General features: G+C 41.4%; 1 protein-coding gene, 1 long non-coding RNA gene and 1 pseudogene across 2 annotated transcripts; 2 read left to right on the top strand and 1 right to left on the bottom strand.

The window, feature by feature from the left end:
• Positions 1-3,906: 3,906 nt before the first annotated feature.
• On the top strand, positions 3,907-4,416 carry LOC130725074 (uncharacterized). Its single transcript, XM_057576330.1, has one exon. The coding sequence runs from the start codon at positions 3,907-3,909 to the stop codon at positions 4,414-4,416; it is 510 nt and encodes a 169-aa protein (XP_057432313.1).
• Positions 4,417-10,767: 6,351 nt separating this feature from the next.
• On the top strand, positions 10,768-14,259 carry LOC130723349 (uncharacterized). The gene is made up of 3 exons (XR_009014262.1): positions 10,768-10,895; positions 12,397-12,473; positions 13,788-14,259. It is a non-coding gene; the product is annotated as an uncharacterized LOC130723349 (long non-coding RNA).
• Positions 14,260-15,572: 1,313 nt separating this feature from the next.
• LOC130725073 (uncharacterized) lies at positions 15,573-17,208 on the bottom strand (annotated as a pseudogene).
• Between the last annotated feature and the right edge of the window lie 1,448 nt (positions 17,209-18,656).

The raw sequence follows: 18,656 nt of genomic DNA, 5'->3' as shown, positions 1-18,656 counted from the left end.
GTAATTTAGAAGCAAATTCCTTGTCAAAGATGTTTAGCGGCATAAAAACTACCATTTGCATTTCAGGGAGACGATAAAAAGAAAGGAGCGGAAGATCCGTTGTTCAAGATAAAGAGATGTTGAAATAGAGCCGTTAAGAGAAGCTTTTCAAACATCTTAGATAAGAGAGTATAAAAGGAACACTTAAAGATTAAAGAAAGGAAAGCTAAACACTACACATCTTAAACAAAAATCAAAAGCAAAGCCTTAGAGTCAAATCATCTTTAATAAAAAAAAGAGAATTACACGTCTATTTCATCTATGTAAAATCCTTTAAATGCATTTAAAATAGTCAAATCTGATTCACTAGAGAGCTGATTGAGCTTAAACTTTCTACATCCCTCTTCATAGGAGAATCAAAGAAGAGGAAGTATTCTTTGAGATGTCCTTGAAAATACTTATAAGGAGAAGTCCTTAGAATACTTGGTTGATGATAAGCCTTGTAGAATACATGTCATGAGGAGAAGTCTTATAAAATATTTGTGAAGAAGTCCTTGATATTTGCTGTAGTAAAAATATTGGTAGAAGACTAAGGACCGGATGTAATTATGAAATCTTGGTATAAATCTTTGTGCTCAAGTTCTGTGTTTTTTTTTTTATCAACTTCATCTTTTAGAGATTCATCTATCGCCACCTCCTTCCGAAACTTGTGTTTTTGTGTTGCACAAATTTATCTATGATGGGACATCTTTCATCTGCTTTCGTTTTTATTACTAAGAGTGAGCAAGTATGAACTCACATGGTCTTAGCTTCCTCAACAAAGAATATGTATAATGTTAGCAATAGATCCTAGATCAAGAAAGCATTTATCAAAATAAGTTTTCAATTTTAAAAAATTGAAAATCTGTTTGTCACGACCTGTTTTTCAAAAACTGTTTTTGAAAATAATTCTTATTTTCAGTTTTTAAAGCTAAAAAAATTAAAACAGCTAAAAGATGTTTTCAGTTTCTGTTTTTAATTTTTAGATATCAGTTTTCTAAATATTGGAAAACATGTAATTCTGGACTGGACGAGACCCCAGAGGCCCTCACCTAAGGATGCTCGTCCCAAGCGACGCACAAGCCAGGGGTCTGGGCCTCCTCCAAGAGGCCCAACCGGCCCACTAAGGACAATTAGACACGCCGGTCCCAACCCCTAGCCTATAAATAGGGGGCGGTTACCAATTGTAAGTGACTCTTAGCTCATTTCATGAATAACAAACTCAAGATTCAGTTACACAGCGGTTACACACACACTCTCTCTCTAGATTCTCTCATTGCAATCCTCTCACTCTAGGTACTATACCTCCTTTCTATGTTCTTGGCTGGAACATTTGGCGCCGTCTGTGGGGATCGAACCCACGACCACGTGGTAATCAGTGGATCAGTATGGACGAACTAATGCCCCAATAGGACACCGATGCAATGAGGTTGATGCGCCAGAGGAGAACCTTGATCCAAGAGGCGAAGGGCGCCTGAATAGGCCCACGCCAATTGAGGAGACCAAGGAACTGAAATTTGAAGACAGAGTCTTGAAAATCGGGACTAGGCTGACTGAGGGCCAGGAACAGAGGCTAGCAAAGTTGTTAGGCGAGAAGTTGGATCTTTTCGCATGGAGTCACAAGGACATGCCGGGAATAGACCCAAACTTCATCTTCCATAGGCTGGCTTTGAACCCCGGAATCAAGCCAGTAACCCAAACGCGCCGGCACATGGGCGACAAAAAAGAGAAGGCTATTCAACAAGAGGTAAATAAATTACTGGCGGCAGAATTTATTCGTGAGATCAAGTATCCCACATGGCTAGCGAATGTTGTGATGGTAAAGAAGACAAATGGGAAATAGCGCATGTTTGTAGACTACACAGACCTAAATTTGGCGTGCCCAAAAGACTCTTACCCATTGCCAAGTATAGACAAGTTGGTGGATGGGGCATCCAGCAATGAGTTGCTAAGCTTGATGGATGCCTACTCAGGTTATCATCAAATCAAGATGCATCCGTCAGATGAGGACAAAACGGCCTTCATGACCGCTAGGGGTAAACTACTGCTACAAGACGATGCCGTTCGGATTGAAGAACGCCGGGGCGACAAATCAGCGGCTGATGGACAGGGTCTTCGCCGACCGGGTGGGGAGAAACATGGATGTTTATGTAGATGGCATGATCGTAAAGTCTGCCTTGGGAGCGAACCACCATGAAGATTTGTCGGAAGCTTTTGGCGAAATCCGAAAGCACAACATGAGGCTCAATCCAGAAAAGTGTTCTTTCGGGATACAAGGTGGAAAGTTTTTGAGTTTCATGATAACATCGAGAGGGATTGAGATCAACCCAAACAAGTGCAAAGCGATACAGGAGATGAAGAGTCCAAGCAATGTAAAAGAAGTGCAACGTTTGACGGGGCGGATCGCAGCCCTTTCGAGATTCCTCCCTCACTCGGGTGACAAGTCAGCTCCGTTCTTCAAATGCCTCAAGAAAAACGCGGCGTTCGAGTGGAATTCGGAGTGTGAGGAAGCTTTCGGTCGCCTTAAGGAGCTGCTATCCGCACCGCCCATCCTATCAAAGCTCGTCCAAGGTCTTCCCTTGCATTTGTACTTCTCTATCGGTGACCATGCAATCAGCTCGGCGATTCTTCAAGAGGTGGATGACGAGCAGAAGATAGTCTACTTTGTGAGCCACACCCATCAGGGGGCGGAGACTAGGTACCAAAAGATAGAGAAGGCAGCGCTCGCTATACTCATGACCGCCAGACGCTTGAGGCCATACTTCCAGAGTTTCCAGGTAAATGTAAGAACTGATTTGCCTTTAAGGCAGTTGTTACAGAAGCCAGACTTATCGGGAAGGCTTGTTGCGTGGTCGGTAGAGCTGTCGGAGTATGGCTTGCAGTATGACAAGAGAGGGAAGGTTGGAGCGCAAGCTTTAGCGGACTTTGTGGTAGTGTTAACACCGGAAACTGGCGAGAGGGTAAGTACACAGTGGACGCTGTTCGTTGACGAGTTGTCGAATGAGAGTGGAAGCGAGGCAGGGGTGACGTTGGAAGGACCTGGGGAACTAATACTGGAGCAATCTCTGAGGTTTCAGTTCAAAGCGAGCAATAATCAGGCAGAGTGCAAAGCGTTAATTGCAGGTTTAAAGTTAGCCATCGAGGTTCCGATTGATAGTTTGCTGGTTAGAACAGATTCATTGCTAGTTGCAAATCAAGTGAATGAAGTGTTCCAGGTGAAACAATGGATTCTGGTAAAATATCTGGAGCGCATGCGACTCCTGATAGGTCAACTGCGGGAAGTGGTAGCTGAGTTTGTTCTAAGAGCGAAGAATCAGAGGAAAGCTGGCGAGTAATCGGAAACCTGGGAACAATCAGAGTGTGATCCAGGAAACATTAGCTAACCCAAGTATAGGGGGAGAACTGGTGGCCTGCGTCGAACGCCAGAAAACTTGGATGGACCCTATCGTGGGCATCTTGGCGGGAGAACCAAGTGAGGTGGTAAGATACACGAGAGAGTAGAGGCGAGAAGCGGGACACTACACGCTATTCTGAAGAGGATTTAGCTCGCCCCTCCTAAGGTGTCTGCCGCTTGAAAAGTACGAGGCCGTCATGGCAGAAGTCCATGAGGGGGTTTGCACTAGCCACGTCGGGGGAAGGTCATTGGTGTGCAAGGTCCTCAAGGCGGGTTTCTATTGGCCCACCATGAGAAAGGACTACTCGGAATTTGTGAAAAAAATGTGAAAAATGCCAAGTGTTTGCAGACTTGCCCAAGGCACCGCCGTAGCAGTTGGCCACGATCAGCGCGCCATGACCCTTCGCCATGTGGGGAGTCGACCTGGTTGGACCCTTCCCAACCGCTAGGTCATAGATGAGGTTCATTCTCGTGGTAGTGGATTACTTCACAAAATGGATACAGGCGGAGCCCCTTGCAAGTATCACCGCATCCAGAATCGTGAGCTTTTACTGGAAAAGAATTGTGTGCAGGTTCGGGGTTCCGAGGGCGATCGTTTCAGACAACGGAACACAAGTAATCAGACAAGGGAGTTCTGTGAGGAAATGGGCATTCATATGAGGTTCTCTTCGGTGGAGCACCCCCAGACCAATGGCCAAGCAGAGTCGGCGAATAAGGTGATCTTGCGGGGTTTAAAGCGCCGGCTCTCTGAAGCAAAAGGGGCATGGCTGGACGAATTCCCGGTCGTGATTTGGTCTTACGACACGACGCCGCATTCAACCACAAGGGAAACGCCTTTCAGGATGACTTACGGGGCAGACGCCATGCTTCCAGTGGAGATAGACAACAGCTCATGGCGGACAGAGCCACGACTCGAGGGCCAGAACTCCTCCAACATGGCGATAGAGCTGGACCTGCTATCCGAAACCCGAGAGGAAGCTCGTGTTAGAGAGGCGGCAATGTAGCAGCGGGCTGCGGCAAGGTATGACACCAAGGTTCGCCCGCAGGAGATGTCAGAGGGAGACCTAATTCTCAAAAGGCGGACTGGAAACGTGGGGAACAAGTCGAGTCCAAGTTGGGAAGGCCCTTACAGAATCTTGAAAGCATTGGGGAAAGGGGCTTATCACCTCGAGAGCTTGGATGGGAGGCGAGTGCCACGATCTTGGAACGCATCGAACCTGCGGTATTACTACAGCTAAGGATCGAAGAAGGGAGAAGCTTTCTGCAGCGCGGTCAAGTGAGCAAGACTCATGAAAGTTGCGGGATTAAAAACAAAGACATGCTCTTGTTCTCCATCATGGGAGTTTGTTGGCTAAAACGTCTAAACTGTAAAAACAAAGACACGTTCTTTTTCTCCATCTTGGGAGTTTGTTGGCTATAACGTCTGATTGAAAATATAAAAAATGTATCAAGCGATTTCAATCAAACTGAATTGCGGCGAGTGCTAGGTGGGAAAAACTCCCTGAAGGTGGCGATCCCAACACGACCTTGATGTCCGGGGATCGCTTCGGAAAACCCGACGCTGCTCGCCATCACCCGTTGACGATGTGTGCGGATAAGCTTCTTATCCAAAAAGCCTCCCCGAAATATGGGCGAGCATTTCTAACTCGGCTAAGCCTTGGGCAACCCACATGGCCATTGGGACCTAAGCCACCATATGTCCTCGCCAGGCCAAACTGGCAAGGCCACACCTGATCTTACGGGAAAAGCGTGTGAACAAAGCCTCAGTTCAAAAACTGAGTAAAAGTACTAGTTAAACCTAGCACACCACCAATGTCGTTGAACGTAATTCAGATATAAGAATGAAGCACAGGAAATAGTGCGAAAGGGACATCGAGAATTTCGGAAGGAACATAAAAAATAAGTTTAAGATAAAACCAAACTAATTAATTTGACTTGAAAAATACATTGTCCCTGCCTAACGGGCAAAAGCAGTACTTGCATTACAATTATCGAAAAAACAGTTAACACCAAATTCCTTTTTTCTATTCCGCAGCATCCTGCAGGTCAACGTTGGCAGCTTCTGGTGGATCCTCCGAACCTTCCAGCCCGGTTGGGGTAACCTTCTTGAAAATTCCCATAGGATCAAGGTTGGCGGAAGGATGAAGGTGCTTAACTTGAGCCTTGGCGAGGAGGAAGCCGCGCATGCGCTCTATGGCCGCCGCATAGGCAGCTTCTTCCCTCATCTTCTCCTTAAGGGCCTCGGCTCGGGCATCCACCTCGGCCGCAAGTTTACCTTTGGACGCCTGGTCCAACTTGGCCTCAGCCAGTGCCTTACCCTTGCTCGCCAACTCGCCACGCAAGGAGGCGATTTCTCTGTCTTTGGCGGCAAGAGTTTCCTCTTGGGAAGCAACAATGCTTCCTTTGGCGTCAAGATCCCGCTGTAGTTCCTGGATGCGGATCTCAAGTTTCTCTTCCTTCTAATTGGCCGTGAACAGCTCCAACTTCACCTTTGTGAGCTTATCAAGCATCTTCTTCGTTTTTCTCTCTTGGGTCACTAGTTGGTTGGTCATTTGAAAGCAAGTCTCGTTGGCTCGGAGATTCAGCGACCCCAGCAAAGTGTTGTGAACGCTGGGCCACTTGGGCAAACAAGTACCCGGCGCGGAGGAGGCTTGATACGACTTCTTGGGCCACGTCCTGTGAGTCTTGGTTCGAGGCCTCCCTCAGTTTCTCGAGGTAGCGGTGAGAAAGGAGGAAAGCAAAAGGATCACTGAAGGGGCGGTCTGGGGACTTGGGCCACCTGAGGCTCTCCTCTTGGGCGAATAGTCGCCAAAGGCGCTCGTCTCGCCGAAGATCGTATCCTTTTTCCCTCGGTGTTGGCTAAGGTAGGCACTCCGGGGGTCCCAAAAGTAAAGGCGTGCAGGAGCTCGGCGGTGGAGAACTTCATATTCCTAGAAAATAAGAAGTAAAGTTGTTAGAAGTAGGGAAGTGAAAGAGAGACGTAAAATAAGCACAAAAGGTGACCTAATTGCGGCAGTAATTTGGAGCCCGGAGGGGCGTTGAGTAGCTCGACGCAGTCGAGAGGGGGAGGTCGGGAAAGGAGCCCGAGGGCGAACCTATCTTTGGCGGGCTAGGACGCTTTGAGAGGCTTAGCTAAGAGACGGGGGGACTCGGTCCAGTAAAACGGGAAAAGGGCAGTTCCGTCCTTTCGTGTAAATTATGTGGGATAGACTGGGTGAGCGACTACTCGAAAGTACCGGCGAGCAAAACCGGGTTCGGGGTCAACCAGTAAGGGTCAAGCCGTTCGCGACCTGGGCGTGGCGTTAGCGAAACCCAGCCGCGGAGTCGCAGAGATTGGAGATCCACTTCAAAGAAAAAGAAGAAGATGGCGGTTGAAGGAGCGACGTCAATACTGTCACAGAGGATTTCGAAACATCTCAAGTAAGCCCAGACGTTGGGATGTAATTGGCAAGGGGCAACATTGATGTCGCTCAGCACCTGGCTAAGGAACAAGGAGAAAGGGAGTTTGATTCTAAGTTCAAGAAACAAGTACTCGTATATGAAAAAGAAATGAGAGTACTTGAAGTCATTAACCGCGCGATGCTGCCACGGGCGGTCTTGGCTTTGACAGCCTGTGGTACGGAGGAGGTTCTCCAATGACGGGGTGCGGCAAAATCCGCCGGCTCTGCGGGCAAGATCGGTAATAGAGTCGTCGGTGGAAAATTCTGATGGTTGGTTAAGAATCTCTTGGTCAGGAGCATCCTGAATCGAGGAAGGAAGGGTAGCAAAGGTCTTGAGATGGTGAGCCTTTATTTCCTCCACGGAAGAAAGGGCTCCTATTGAAGTGGTTTCAGGGTAACGCTTTGAAGACATCGTGAGAGAGGAAGGGACGGGAAAACACAAAAGCAAAATAAGGAAACAAGGCGGGAATGAGGAGACTCACTGGGTGGAAGTCGTGCAGGGAGGAGTAAGGAAGTCGGAGACGGCAGGGCAGTCGTGAGGAGCCGGCAAGAAACCTGAGGAGAAGACAGAAGTAAGGGGGTGTAAAAGCCTGGGAAGAATGTGAAAGTTGCTAATAACAAGGAGAGTGGGATTAATAAAGCAATGAGTGGAAGGACGTGTGTAAAGATAAGTGGGAGATTGTGCCCCATGATGGCAGGAGGAAAGGATTACTTTGGGGAAAGAGACGCTGGTTTTGGGAAAATGGGAGCGACACATTAAATGGGAAGTCACAACGGCTGATTGGTTTAAATTCAAATTGGTAGACTTTATTGTGATTTGAGGGGACGTTTCGAGGGCAGCGGTTGAGATTCTGTAGATTTGCTAACCTTTGCATTTCCTCAGCACATTACACGCAGCCTACACGCGTCAAGCCATGGCCCCTAGCCTATAAATAGGGGGCGGTTACCAATTGTAAGAGACTCTTAGCTCATTTCATAAATAACAAACTCAAGATTCGGTTACACTCTCTCTCTGAGCGGTTACAGTCTCTCTTTAGATTCTCTCATTGCAATCCTCTCACTCTAGGTACTATACCTCCTTTCTATGTTCTTGGCCGGAACAAATTCAAACTATTTTCTTCTTCTGAAAACTGTTTTTAAAAATTGTTTCTAAAAACTGTTTTAAAAACTAAAAACTAAAACTGCAATTAAACAGTTTTACCACTGATGTTGTAACACTATAGGATGAAGGTCTGTTTGATTGCAGTTTCAGTTTTCAATCGTCGTACCTAATTTCTAACATATATTACATGTAAGATTAAGCACAAAGGTCCTATCTGAGAAATCTTATTACTATCATAAAATAGCGAATGCACACCATTTGAATTTATTACTGCTGAATTGACAGCAACCAGTAAGGCAAGATGAAGTATCTAGTACGTGCTAGACCTATATTAGAACCCATTGATTCTGAACTCAAAGTTGTTGCCACCATGAAGACTCCAGTTATTTTTGGTGCCATATTGATTGGCATAGCACACATCTCCACCCCAATTTTGATGGTCGAGTCTCATTTTTTCCATCATTGACGAGGCAGCACCAGCATGCTCCTCTTTAAAAGTTTCATACTCATACTCCTCTGAGATATAGTCATGGTGGTCACTGGAGTCGAACTTGACACCCCCAAAAGCAAAATTATTGCCCCCACCTTGCACATAACCAGAGCCATGGCCACGGCTACGCGACATACTTTCCTGGTACATATTGTGGCCTCCTCCTAACTTGTCTTGATAATTTGACATTGATAGCTTAGGATTTATGGCAGAAGCACCATACTTCAAAAGCATGCTTTCATCATACACACTGTGCGTCCCTCCTAACATGTCATGATGTTTTGAGTTTGACAGTGACATCACAGAGTTTATAGAAGAAACACCAGGCTTTATGAGCATGCTTTCCTGATACATATTCTGGTTTCCTCCTAACTTGTCATGATGTTTGAACATTGATAGCTCAGAGTTTAAGGCAGAAGAAACAGGCTTCTTAAGCTTGCTTTCCTGATGCATATTGTGGTTTCCTCCTAACTTTTCATCATGGTTTGACATTGAAAGCTTAGAGTTTAGAGCAGAAGCACCAGGTTTCATGAGCATGCTTTCCTGATACATATTGTGACTTCCTCCTAACTTGTCATGATGTTTATTTGACATTGATAGCTCAGAGTTTATTCCAGAAGCACCGGATTTCAAGACCAAGCTTTCCGGATGCATACTATTTCTTCCTCCTAACTTGTCATGATGGTTTGACCTTGAAAGCTTGGAGTTTATAGAAGAAGCACCATTTTTCTTGAACATGCTTTCCCGATGCATATCGTGGCTTCCTCCTAAATTTTCATGATGGTTTGACATTGATAGCTTAGAGTTTAGAGCAAAAGCACCAGGTTTCTTTAGCATGCTTTCCTGATACATACCATGACTTCCTCCTAAATTGTCATGATGTTTATTTGACATTGATAGCTCAAAGTTTATAGAAGAAGCATAGGATTTCTTTCGTGAGCAAGCTTTCGGGATCCATACCGTTTCTTCCTCCTAACTTGTCATGATGGTTTGACATTGATAGCTGAGAGATTATACCGAAAGCATCATGTTTCTTGAGCATGCTTCCCTGCATACCATTACTTCCTCCCAATTTTTCATGATGGTTTGACATAGCAGATGCACCTGGCTTCATGAGCATGTTTTCCCCATACATGCCATGCTTCCTCCTATCTTATCATGATTTTTTGAAATTGATAGCTGAGAGTCAATAGCAGAAGCACCAAGCTTCATATGCAGACTGGGCATGCCTGAGAATTGCTTGTTGTAGTTGTTATTGTAGCTCCAGGATTCTTCTTCTTGGAAGGCATAGCTCTATTGCTCAGTCTGTGTTTCAGTCCACATGTCATCATTAGCATAGCATTGCTGTTGAAACCCAAGTCTCTTTCCCATGTTGTTAGTGGGACAGAGATGCTTTAATTTGCTGCTAGCTAGATTATTAATCTATCTGAGTTGAGTGTGTTTTGGGGTTTTTAGCACCTTGATGGAGATCCTTATATAGGCGATTAACAATATCATAATATGCCCGAAATAATAGTTAGTGCATCATTTTATCGAATCTTATTTGGCCATTCAATTCATTGGAATTTTGAATGTATGCAGAAAATTTGTTTAGGTGAATGCAGAATTGAACCTGAGTGTAAGACCCACATTTTTTGAATTAGAATAATTAATTAATTTCCGACTCACGCCTAGGTTCCCGTGTAAGTGTGAGAGGAACCTGAACAAGTGTTTGACGAATTTGATAACTTAATGAAGAAGAAAGTTCATAAAATGACTAAGGATAGTACTGTAGTTAGTCTAAGTGATAGCACGAGTAATTTTCACACCCGACTGAGGTCGAGAGTGTCCGAAATATGCTATTTCCGCTCCTAGAGCACTATTTAAGAGAATTTTAGAGTTGAAGGAAAAATAAGAATCTCTTAGTATTTTTCCCATGATCAGTGTTCCGATGTGAAACTATAGACTATACACACGATAGGTTTTGCTTTCTGGAAGCCGTCGAAACTAGACTTTATCTTCCCGGGAACTTTAATTTAGACCCTGAATGAAGAGTCTTTCTATTCGGAGCTTCTAACGAAGTTTCCATCCGCACTACTTTATTTCTTTCAACGTTTGTGATCTTTTTCTAGAAGGAAGTTTCTTCATCCGACATCAATTGCAAAAAGTAGTTTTGCGGCGTATCTTGACCCACACTGCGTTTGAATCGTTTTCTCAAATTAAAAGAGCCTCGAAATAAGTTCTGGCGCCAAATACTTACTTAATATCATCAGATGAAATTACTAAGACGACCGAACTCGATAAATATTTCTTTTTCTCATTTCCTCTCTCCTATAAAAGGAGAAAATCAAATTTTCTTTCTCATTTTCTCCTCTTGGCCGTGGGTTCCTCGAGAGAAAGAAAGGGAGAAGAATTTGCTCACAACTTGCTCATTCCTTGCTCAAATCTTGTGATTCTTGAGGGCTTTGAAAGGTAACAACCTCCTCTTCACTCTCTTAGCTTCCATTTCATCTATTGGAGTCTATTTTTCATCAAGCTTTTGAACCCTAATTTCGTGTTTTTGAGTTTGAGGCATGTTTAGCTTAAATTCTGGTTTCATTTAGCTTCTATGCACGCTCTAATGATCATATTGGTACCTTATTTGCAAATGTGATTGAAGTTGTTGATGATTGTGATGAATTTGCTCTAAAAAACCCATTTTGGCTCAAATGTTAACTTGAATTATGTTAGAGTCATACCCATGCTAAATGTATTCACGTTAGTTGTTAGTAGATGTCTAAGAATGAGCTATGTGCAATCAATTTTGAGAAAACATCAACTTTGGATTTTTAGGTTTCAATTGGGCATGGAAAAAATGTTAATTCACAAATGAAGTTGTATGAGTGTTTGGATGGTTTTCCTACCTTAGTTAGGGTATAAATGTGCCTAAGAATTAATTGGTTTCAAAAGAAAAGTTGGATTACCCTATTTTTGGAGGGGGGGCCGCGAGCTTGCTTGTGTGTTGAGGGGAGGAAAATCCCTCTTTTAAAGATTAGAATTGAATCAATTGATGCATGTTTTTAGGATATGTTTTGGAGTAAGCTTGAGGATGATTTTGTGTTTAAATGATTAGGTATGCTAAGTGCTACTTGTTTCTTAAGTAAGTGCATTTTATGGCCTAAATGAATGCGTGATGATAAATTTAGATTCAACTATAAGCATGGTGATTTAAAAATGAGGTGAAGCTTTGAGAAAAATTATAGGCCCGTTCAGGTTTGAAGCATGATCAAGTTGCATGAATTTTATATTAATGAGAAAGGAAATGAGACTTTGCTGTTTTAATTTCTGCTGTTTCTGTTCTGTTTTAACTGCTGCTGTTTCTGTTCTGTTTTAACTGCTGCTGTTTCTGTTATGTTTCAAGTGCTGCTGTTGCTGTTCTGTTTTTTTTATTGTTGCTGTCGCTGTTTCTATTTTTGCTGTAATTGCTGCTGCTGTTCTTCTGTAATTACTGTTTTTGTTGCTGTTTCGCTGTAACTGTTGTCGTTCTTTTGTTGTTGCTACTTATTGTTGTTGTTTACCATGTTTCGGTGATGGCATGCGTAAAAATGAAGATGAAATTATATGCTAGAATGAGTTGCTATTATTTGGTTATTTGTTGGGTTGAGTCTAAACTTGAATATGTGAAATGTGTCCAAGTGTTTACTAATGTTCTAGGCAAGCTAAATGGTTAAGCATGTACTAGGAACATGACTAGGTTTATTCCATGAATATGATGATATGATTTGTGTTTTAAGATTGAGTCAGAACCTTACTTTATTATGTGCTAAGTGCTTATGTGTGAAACTTGAGTAAAGTCAAACTCACCCATTTGGGGTAACTCTTCCATTCGTGCCTACGTGTCTAGCTCTGAAGTTTAGGAAGCTTTTTCCGACGTTAGTGAGCATTTTTAAATCGAATTGTTTCTTAGCGACTAAGCATGAATATTTTGCTTAAGGTTTGGATCGTGTTGAGCTAAGGAAGGAAGATTCAGAACAAGCTGTGAAGTTTCAGGATAGAGGAGAATAACCCAAGGTAAGGGCAACTCTCCTAGTTATTAGCTATTATGCTTAGGTGTCGAAGAATCGGCTGTTAATTGTGATGTTGTCTTATTGCTTTCTAGTGGACAGACATGTTCTATTCCTTTAAATTGTGTAAGTGCATAAACATTGTATTATGTCAAAATCTTATGATTATATTGACTGTGAATGCGGAGTGTTATGAGAGTTCGCAAGTAGGATCTGACGGAAGGACTGAATTACTGCTGAAAGAGGACTTGGGGATAATAGGAATCCTTTGACTTATTAGATTTCAAAATAAATGAATGCATAAGACTTCGATTTTGAGAATAAATTCCATAATGAATTAACTCAAGATAGAACACTTCGAATGATAAAGATAACCCCTTTTGAGGAAAACTTAGGATATGAAATGAGTTTGAAACGGGGAGGGTCGGCGATCCGATGTTCGAGGAAAGATAAGTGTTCCAGTTGCGGACCTCAAGAGGATAAGTCGTTATGATTAGAGCATCCACTAAGTACAGGAGATAGTTCCTTGCTTGAGGAGCAATTGACCTATGAACCGACGTTTACCTTAGGCAAAAACGATAGAGGCAATGAACCATAGCTAGACACGTATCCGGGCAAGGACGAATCGTTGTTACTAGCATTTGCATGCATGCATCACTTGAAGGGAGATGATCGGAAGATCGGATTCCACTTTGGTTAATGGATTGAACCTTATATTAATTATTCTCGGATTAAGTGGCTTGTCCTTAATCCCATTAATTAATCCTATTAATTATCCTTTGATTAAGGGGCTTGTCCTTAATCCTATTATTTCCCACTTGATTAAGAGGCTTGTCCTTAATCATATTATTTACTACCTGATTAAAGTGATTGGACCTTAATCATATTGCATATTGGTTGATTAAAGAGGTTGAACCTTGATCATACCATTCGTTATTGGATTAGGAGGATTGTCCTTAATCTCGTTCGCTATTATTTGATTTAGAGGTTAGACCCTCAACATATTATTTGTTGATTGATTATAGAACGTAGACCTTAATCGCGTTAGTTGATTTGCTCCTCAGTCGTGCAATTACATTAGTAACACGTGGCGTCGCCTTGGCACGGAAATGAAGATACACCTATGCGTAGGCGACGAGCGATGGATTGAGGGATTGACGTTCAGATGATAATGTTGGATACACATCGTCCTTAATCATTATTATACGCTGCTTATAAATATGTTGAATCTCGTTAGGACTTATATTACATTACTCTAGGAAGTTGACCCTTTCTTGCCTTGTTTGCTTTGTTTGTGTATGGGCGGTCGGCAAACTGCCAGGCCCTAATAGGTGTTGCTGTGAGTAGCTGTTGATCGCTGCCAGGAGGTGATTGGATTGTTTTACGGGAAGACTTCTTGTAGTGAGTAGATTAAACGAAGACTGATAGAAGTAATAGTTAGATGTAAGGTTAGAGCCTTGGGTAGAGAAGCTTACTGTTACTGGTTAAAGCATATAGGGATGGTTGTATAACTTACTTTGGTTTTGGGTAGGTTCTGATGCATTGCTCTTCTGCAACTCTCCGGTGCGGGGATTGTAGGAAGTATATTGGACTTAGGGTGTTATCGCATTCTGAACCTTGTTGTCTGTTAAGGCATTACGTTATTGTATATTACATGTATTGAAAATCCGTCGTCACTCACGAGTGCTTGCCTTGTTAAGGCCGGATGTATGGGTTTGGGCAAGTATATGCATATCAGGTTTTGGAAATGTTTTAGAAAACAAATGAAAAAAAAATAGACCCTTATTTGTAAATCCTTTTGTAAAATCATTTCATTTTATTTAATAAGTTACTAATTGTGACCCCCAAAAGTTGGGGTGTTACACTGAGAGTGCGCCACTAATTTATCATCACAACTTTATTCCTTTTTACTTTTTGGTCAAGAATACAACTTTATTCTAAAAGCTGAGTTTTAATTTCTTCTCTTTTTCTAACTTTTTCAACGATATACTCCCTCCCTTCATTTTTTTAGTGTCGTTTTAGCATAAAGCTCTTCAACCAAGATAGTGGATTATTAGAGTTGTTTTTCCCATTCTACCCTCTCACATCTCAATCATAAAGTTATAAATTTCTCCAACCAAGATAGTGGATTGTTAGTTTTTTTTTGTCACTCTCTCATGTCATTAAACCACCTACCACTCTCACCCAATCATAAAGTCATAAAGGTCTTCATAGTTATTAAGAAAGAAGAATTTTATGAAAAAGGTGAAGTGGAGTTATTGAAAAAGTAAGGGTATAATTGACAAAATGGAACCTAAAACATCAAAACGACAGTTAAATAGGAAAAAAAATTGTTCTAAAACGACACTTAAAAAGGAATGGAGGGAGTAGTTGAGAACATATCTGTTTTAATTAAGTGCAGATCATTTATTCCTCTGTCTCGAAATATTTTACCAGTTATTCTATTCATCACTAAGGGGACAGAAGAAAAGTAAGGTTGCTCATGTTGAAATTCGGATAAGACGCATTATTTTAATAATTACTAATAACACATCCTAAACTCCCCCCCCCCCCCGAAACATCCTTAGTTATAACGAAATAGACTTCACTCCCACTTCTCCAGAAATCAGTAATTCCGGAAAAGAGTTTCTTTATCTTCATTCTCTTCCCTCTCAAAACCGCACCCAATTCTTATTTTTTTTTCTTTGTGCATAGTTCTTTTTTTTCTTTTCTTTCTCAAAGAGTAATGTTACTTACACACCTCTCTTTTGAGGTGGAAGAGGTGGAATGATGAGATAGATAGGAAGAAAAGGAAAAATAAGAGAGAGAAAGTATGAGATGTGATAAATGGTAAGAGGAGAGAGATAGAAACAAAAAGAGGTGAAAATGAAGTGTTTTAAAAATGAGGTGTGTATATATCATTACTGTTTCTCAAATGGAAGACAAGCAGATGTGGGGGCAATTCCCCCACCCCCCACCCCCCAAGATTTTTTATCGTTTTAGATGTATTAGTATATATATTGGTAGAGTACAAGAATGGAGATGCGGGGGCATGTCCCCATATAATTTGCATAGGTTGCATCATTGAAAAGTTAGAGTACAAGAATGCAGATGTGGTAAAATTAACTCAATAAAAAAATTCAGGAAGCAATAAATAAACCTGGGTTATCTTAGCAAGATTAGACAATTTTCTATCCTTATGCAGTGCTTGGATTAATTCTTTCTTCTCTTGCCGATATTCTGCACACATCACCTGCAAGGGAATAAGGCCAACTTCAGAGAGTTTCACTAAAAGGGTAATTCCATGTTTGTGATATTCACATAAGGGTAGACAAGATAAAAAGGTAAAAAATAAGTAGACTATAACTATATATGCATGATATTATTCTAGAATTGATAGACACATTCAAGTCTAGTTAGAGAGAAGCTTTTATGAGCGATGGATTGTTACGGGTTTTCGGCTGACCGAGATTGTAACGTTAGGATGACACAAGTAGTTTGCGTTTTTTGCCGACTGAGAGGGTAACGTTAAGATGATGCAAGTAGTTTGGGTTTTCGCCCGACGGAGAGAGTAACGTTAGGATGATGCAAGTAGTTGAGTTTTCGGTTGACCGAGAGGATAACATTAGGATGATGATAGTAGTTTGAGTTTTCGGCCGACTGAGAGGGTAACGCTAGGATGACACAAGTAGTTTGGCGAAATCCAAAGAGAGACACGCGAGAAACAACTCAGCCCATCGGTGGCATCGCCGTCTAGATGAATCCCCTTTTGTACCTCATTAGTAAGTCCTCTAATCTCCTCCCCTACATAAATGTAATCACACAATTCCTTCTCTCCCGCATAATTCCAATTTCACAATCCTCTCCGTCACAAAGGAGCTCTCAAAACTTTTCTTAAGCATATATAGACATGTTCATATGAATTCTTAAGGCATAGTAATATATTATGCTTATCAATTTATATGAAGAATGATAAATTGATGCTAAAATATTATACTTAAGGTAAGACGCCGGAGAAGTGATAAATTTCTTTTTGGACCCTAGTAGTAAGTTCGTCAAAGTGATTATGATAGAAATTATTAGAAAATAATTTTGGTGATAAAAAAGAAGAAAAATGTAAAAAATATTGAGAGAAATTAAAGGACCACCACTACCACTTACTTCAATGAAATCATTGAGAAATCAATTGGGCAAGACTTTGATGGGTTTGGCGAACGTGAGCTGCACCAGCTGCTTCACTATCTCCAGCGTCAAGACCTCAACCGCCTCGTCAACAGTTTTCACCTGAAACATCCATTCCTTCATGTCTCTATACTCCAACGACACAACGACACATATGACCACCACCTTCTCCACGCCCTCCGGGAACGCCGCCGCCATGTTGTTTGCCATGAACCCGCCGTAGCTGAACCCGACCACGTTGACCTTCTGGACGCCGTGAGCTTCGACGACAACTATGACGCACTCGGCCTGGAAGCGCTTGGACCTATTGGGTCGGGTCGAGTGGGAGTCACCGAAGAAGAGCAGATTGTGGATGAAGAGATTGAAGTTGCCCAGCAGTGCCACATTGTGTTTTCTCTGATGTCGTGGATGAGGAGAAGGGATGGCTTGGAAGGGTTGTGCGATTTGGGGACCCAGCAGTGCATGAAGGTGCTGCCGCTGAGATCGATGGTTCCGGATTTGAGGCCGGTGGAGGAGAAGGAGTGGCGGAAGCTCCAGTTGCGCTACGTGGTGAGGCTCAACCATGACCTGCTGCTACCCATTTTTAAAAAATGAAAATGATAGGTCTTTATGTATTTTTAGAGCTTACAGAGTTGAGCGTTTTAGATGATGACACAGAGTTGAGTTCAGTGGACTTGTACATGTGCGACTATTTAACAACTTTTTGGTAAAAGACATGTTCACACTCATTTCTTATGTAGCAATTTGGAAATTTGGATAATTTGTTGTCGCACCATAAAACCTTTATTTTAAAAGGTTAACAGTTAAATTAGTCCTAATTTTTTTAAGTAAGTTTGATTTTATTTTTTGAAGTGTGGCATACGAATTCTTTTCTAAGAAAAATCAGAGAATCTTTGGTGAAAAGAAAAATTGGGCAACACTATCCCCACGTGGCGCCCTAGCTAGTCCACAATACGATGAAACCATAATACAAGAGAAGGAAAACACTTATTCCAACTTTGCCTTGAGTTCATCTGCCTTTATAACTGTTGTGTGTGAAATTCACCATAAATGTCATGACCCACTGCTGGCATTGTTGTCAAATAGTCAGCGGGTGAGCTCCAACCCACACGCGTCGTTGCGTTTGAAATCCATCCCCAAACTATTGCGTCTCGAGAATCATAAATGACAAGATTTGCATTGATCACTCGTACCTTGAGAGCTCAAAACGACATGATTTACATTGATTGACCATTAATGCCATTGATTTGAAAAACCAATCAAATGACACGTGGACAATTTATTTAAAGGGATCTATTATTAAAAATCTTTTGTGCAAGAATTCATTTAGATTTCTCTTTAATTATTAAGGACTGAAAACATATTTGGCCTTAAATAAATTATAAATTTATCCCTAAATAGATGAACTTGCTAAAACTTTTGTAGACAGTCAATTCATAAATAAGTTAATAAAATTATATTTAAATATAGATTTTTTTTAAATGTATTTAAATATAAGTCGATAATTATATAATTTTATGGTATCGTATTTCTCAATAAATATTATCTTAATAATAAATTTTGTATATGGTACTAAAAATATTTTAGGCTAATATGTATAGTTTCTTATTTGAGTCTTATATATAAAAAAATAAAATTTCGCTAAAAAAACTAACCCAAAAGAATAGGGATGTACGTCGCCAAGTATATGTGAAGCCAAGCTAAAATATAATTCAGATTTTATTATGAGATTTACACTTCACAGAGGAGATAGTCCCATACCTTGGAAATGATAATTTGGATATATAACTTATTCTGCACTTAATTATTCAATAAACACTTACCTTACCGTGTAAGAGCTTATGCCATAAGTGCTTAAGTTTGATAAGTTATTTGCGTTTGGATGTACACATTGAAAATAAATTATAGAAAGGTCAACGCATTTGAATTGCATCAGAAAATAAAGATTCACTTGTTAATAAAACAACAATTTGAAACAAAAACTCAAAAAGAGCACCAGCCAACCACTGAAAAGTTGTGAAGTTTTTGA

Source organism: Lotus japonicus, chromosome 6 (assembly GCF_012489685.1).
Source record: "Lotus japonicus ecotype B-129 chromosome 6, LjGifu_v1.2".
Taxonomy (NCBI): domain Eukaryota; kingdom Viridiplantae; phylum Streptophyta; class Magnoliopsida; order Fabales; family Fabaceae; genus Lotus; species Lotus japonicus.
Note: the sequence above shows the minus strand (reverse complement) of the source record. Positions and strands in the feature narration are given on the sequence as shown.

Excerpts from the sequence above, each read along its gene's own strand:
- LOC130725074 (XM_057576330.1), top strand. The coding sequence starts at position 3,907 with ATGGATACAGGCGGAGCCCCTTGCAAGTATCACCGCATCCAGAATCGT.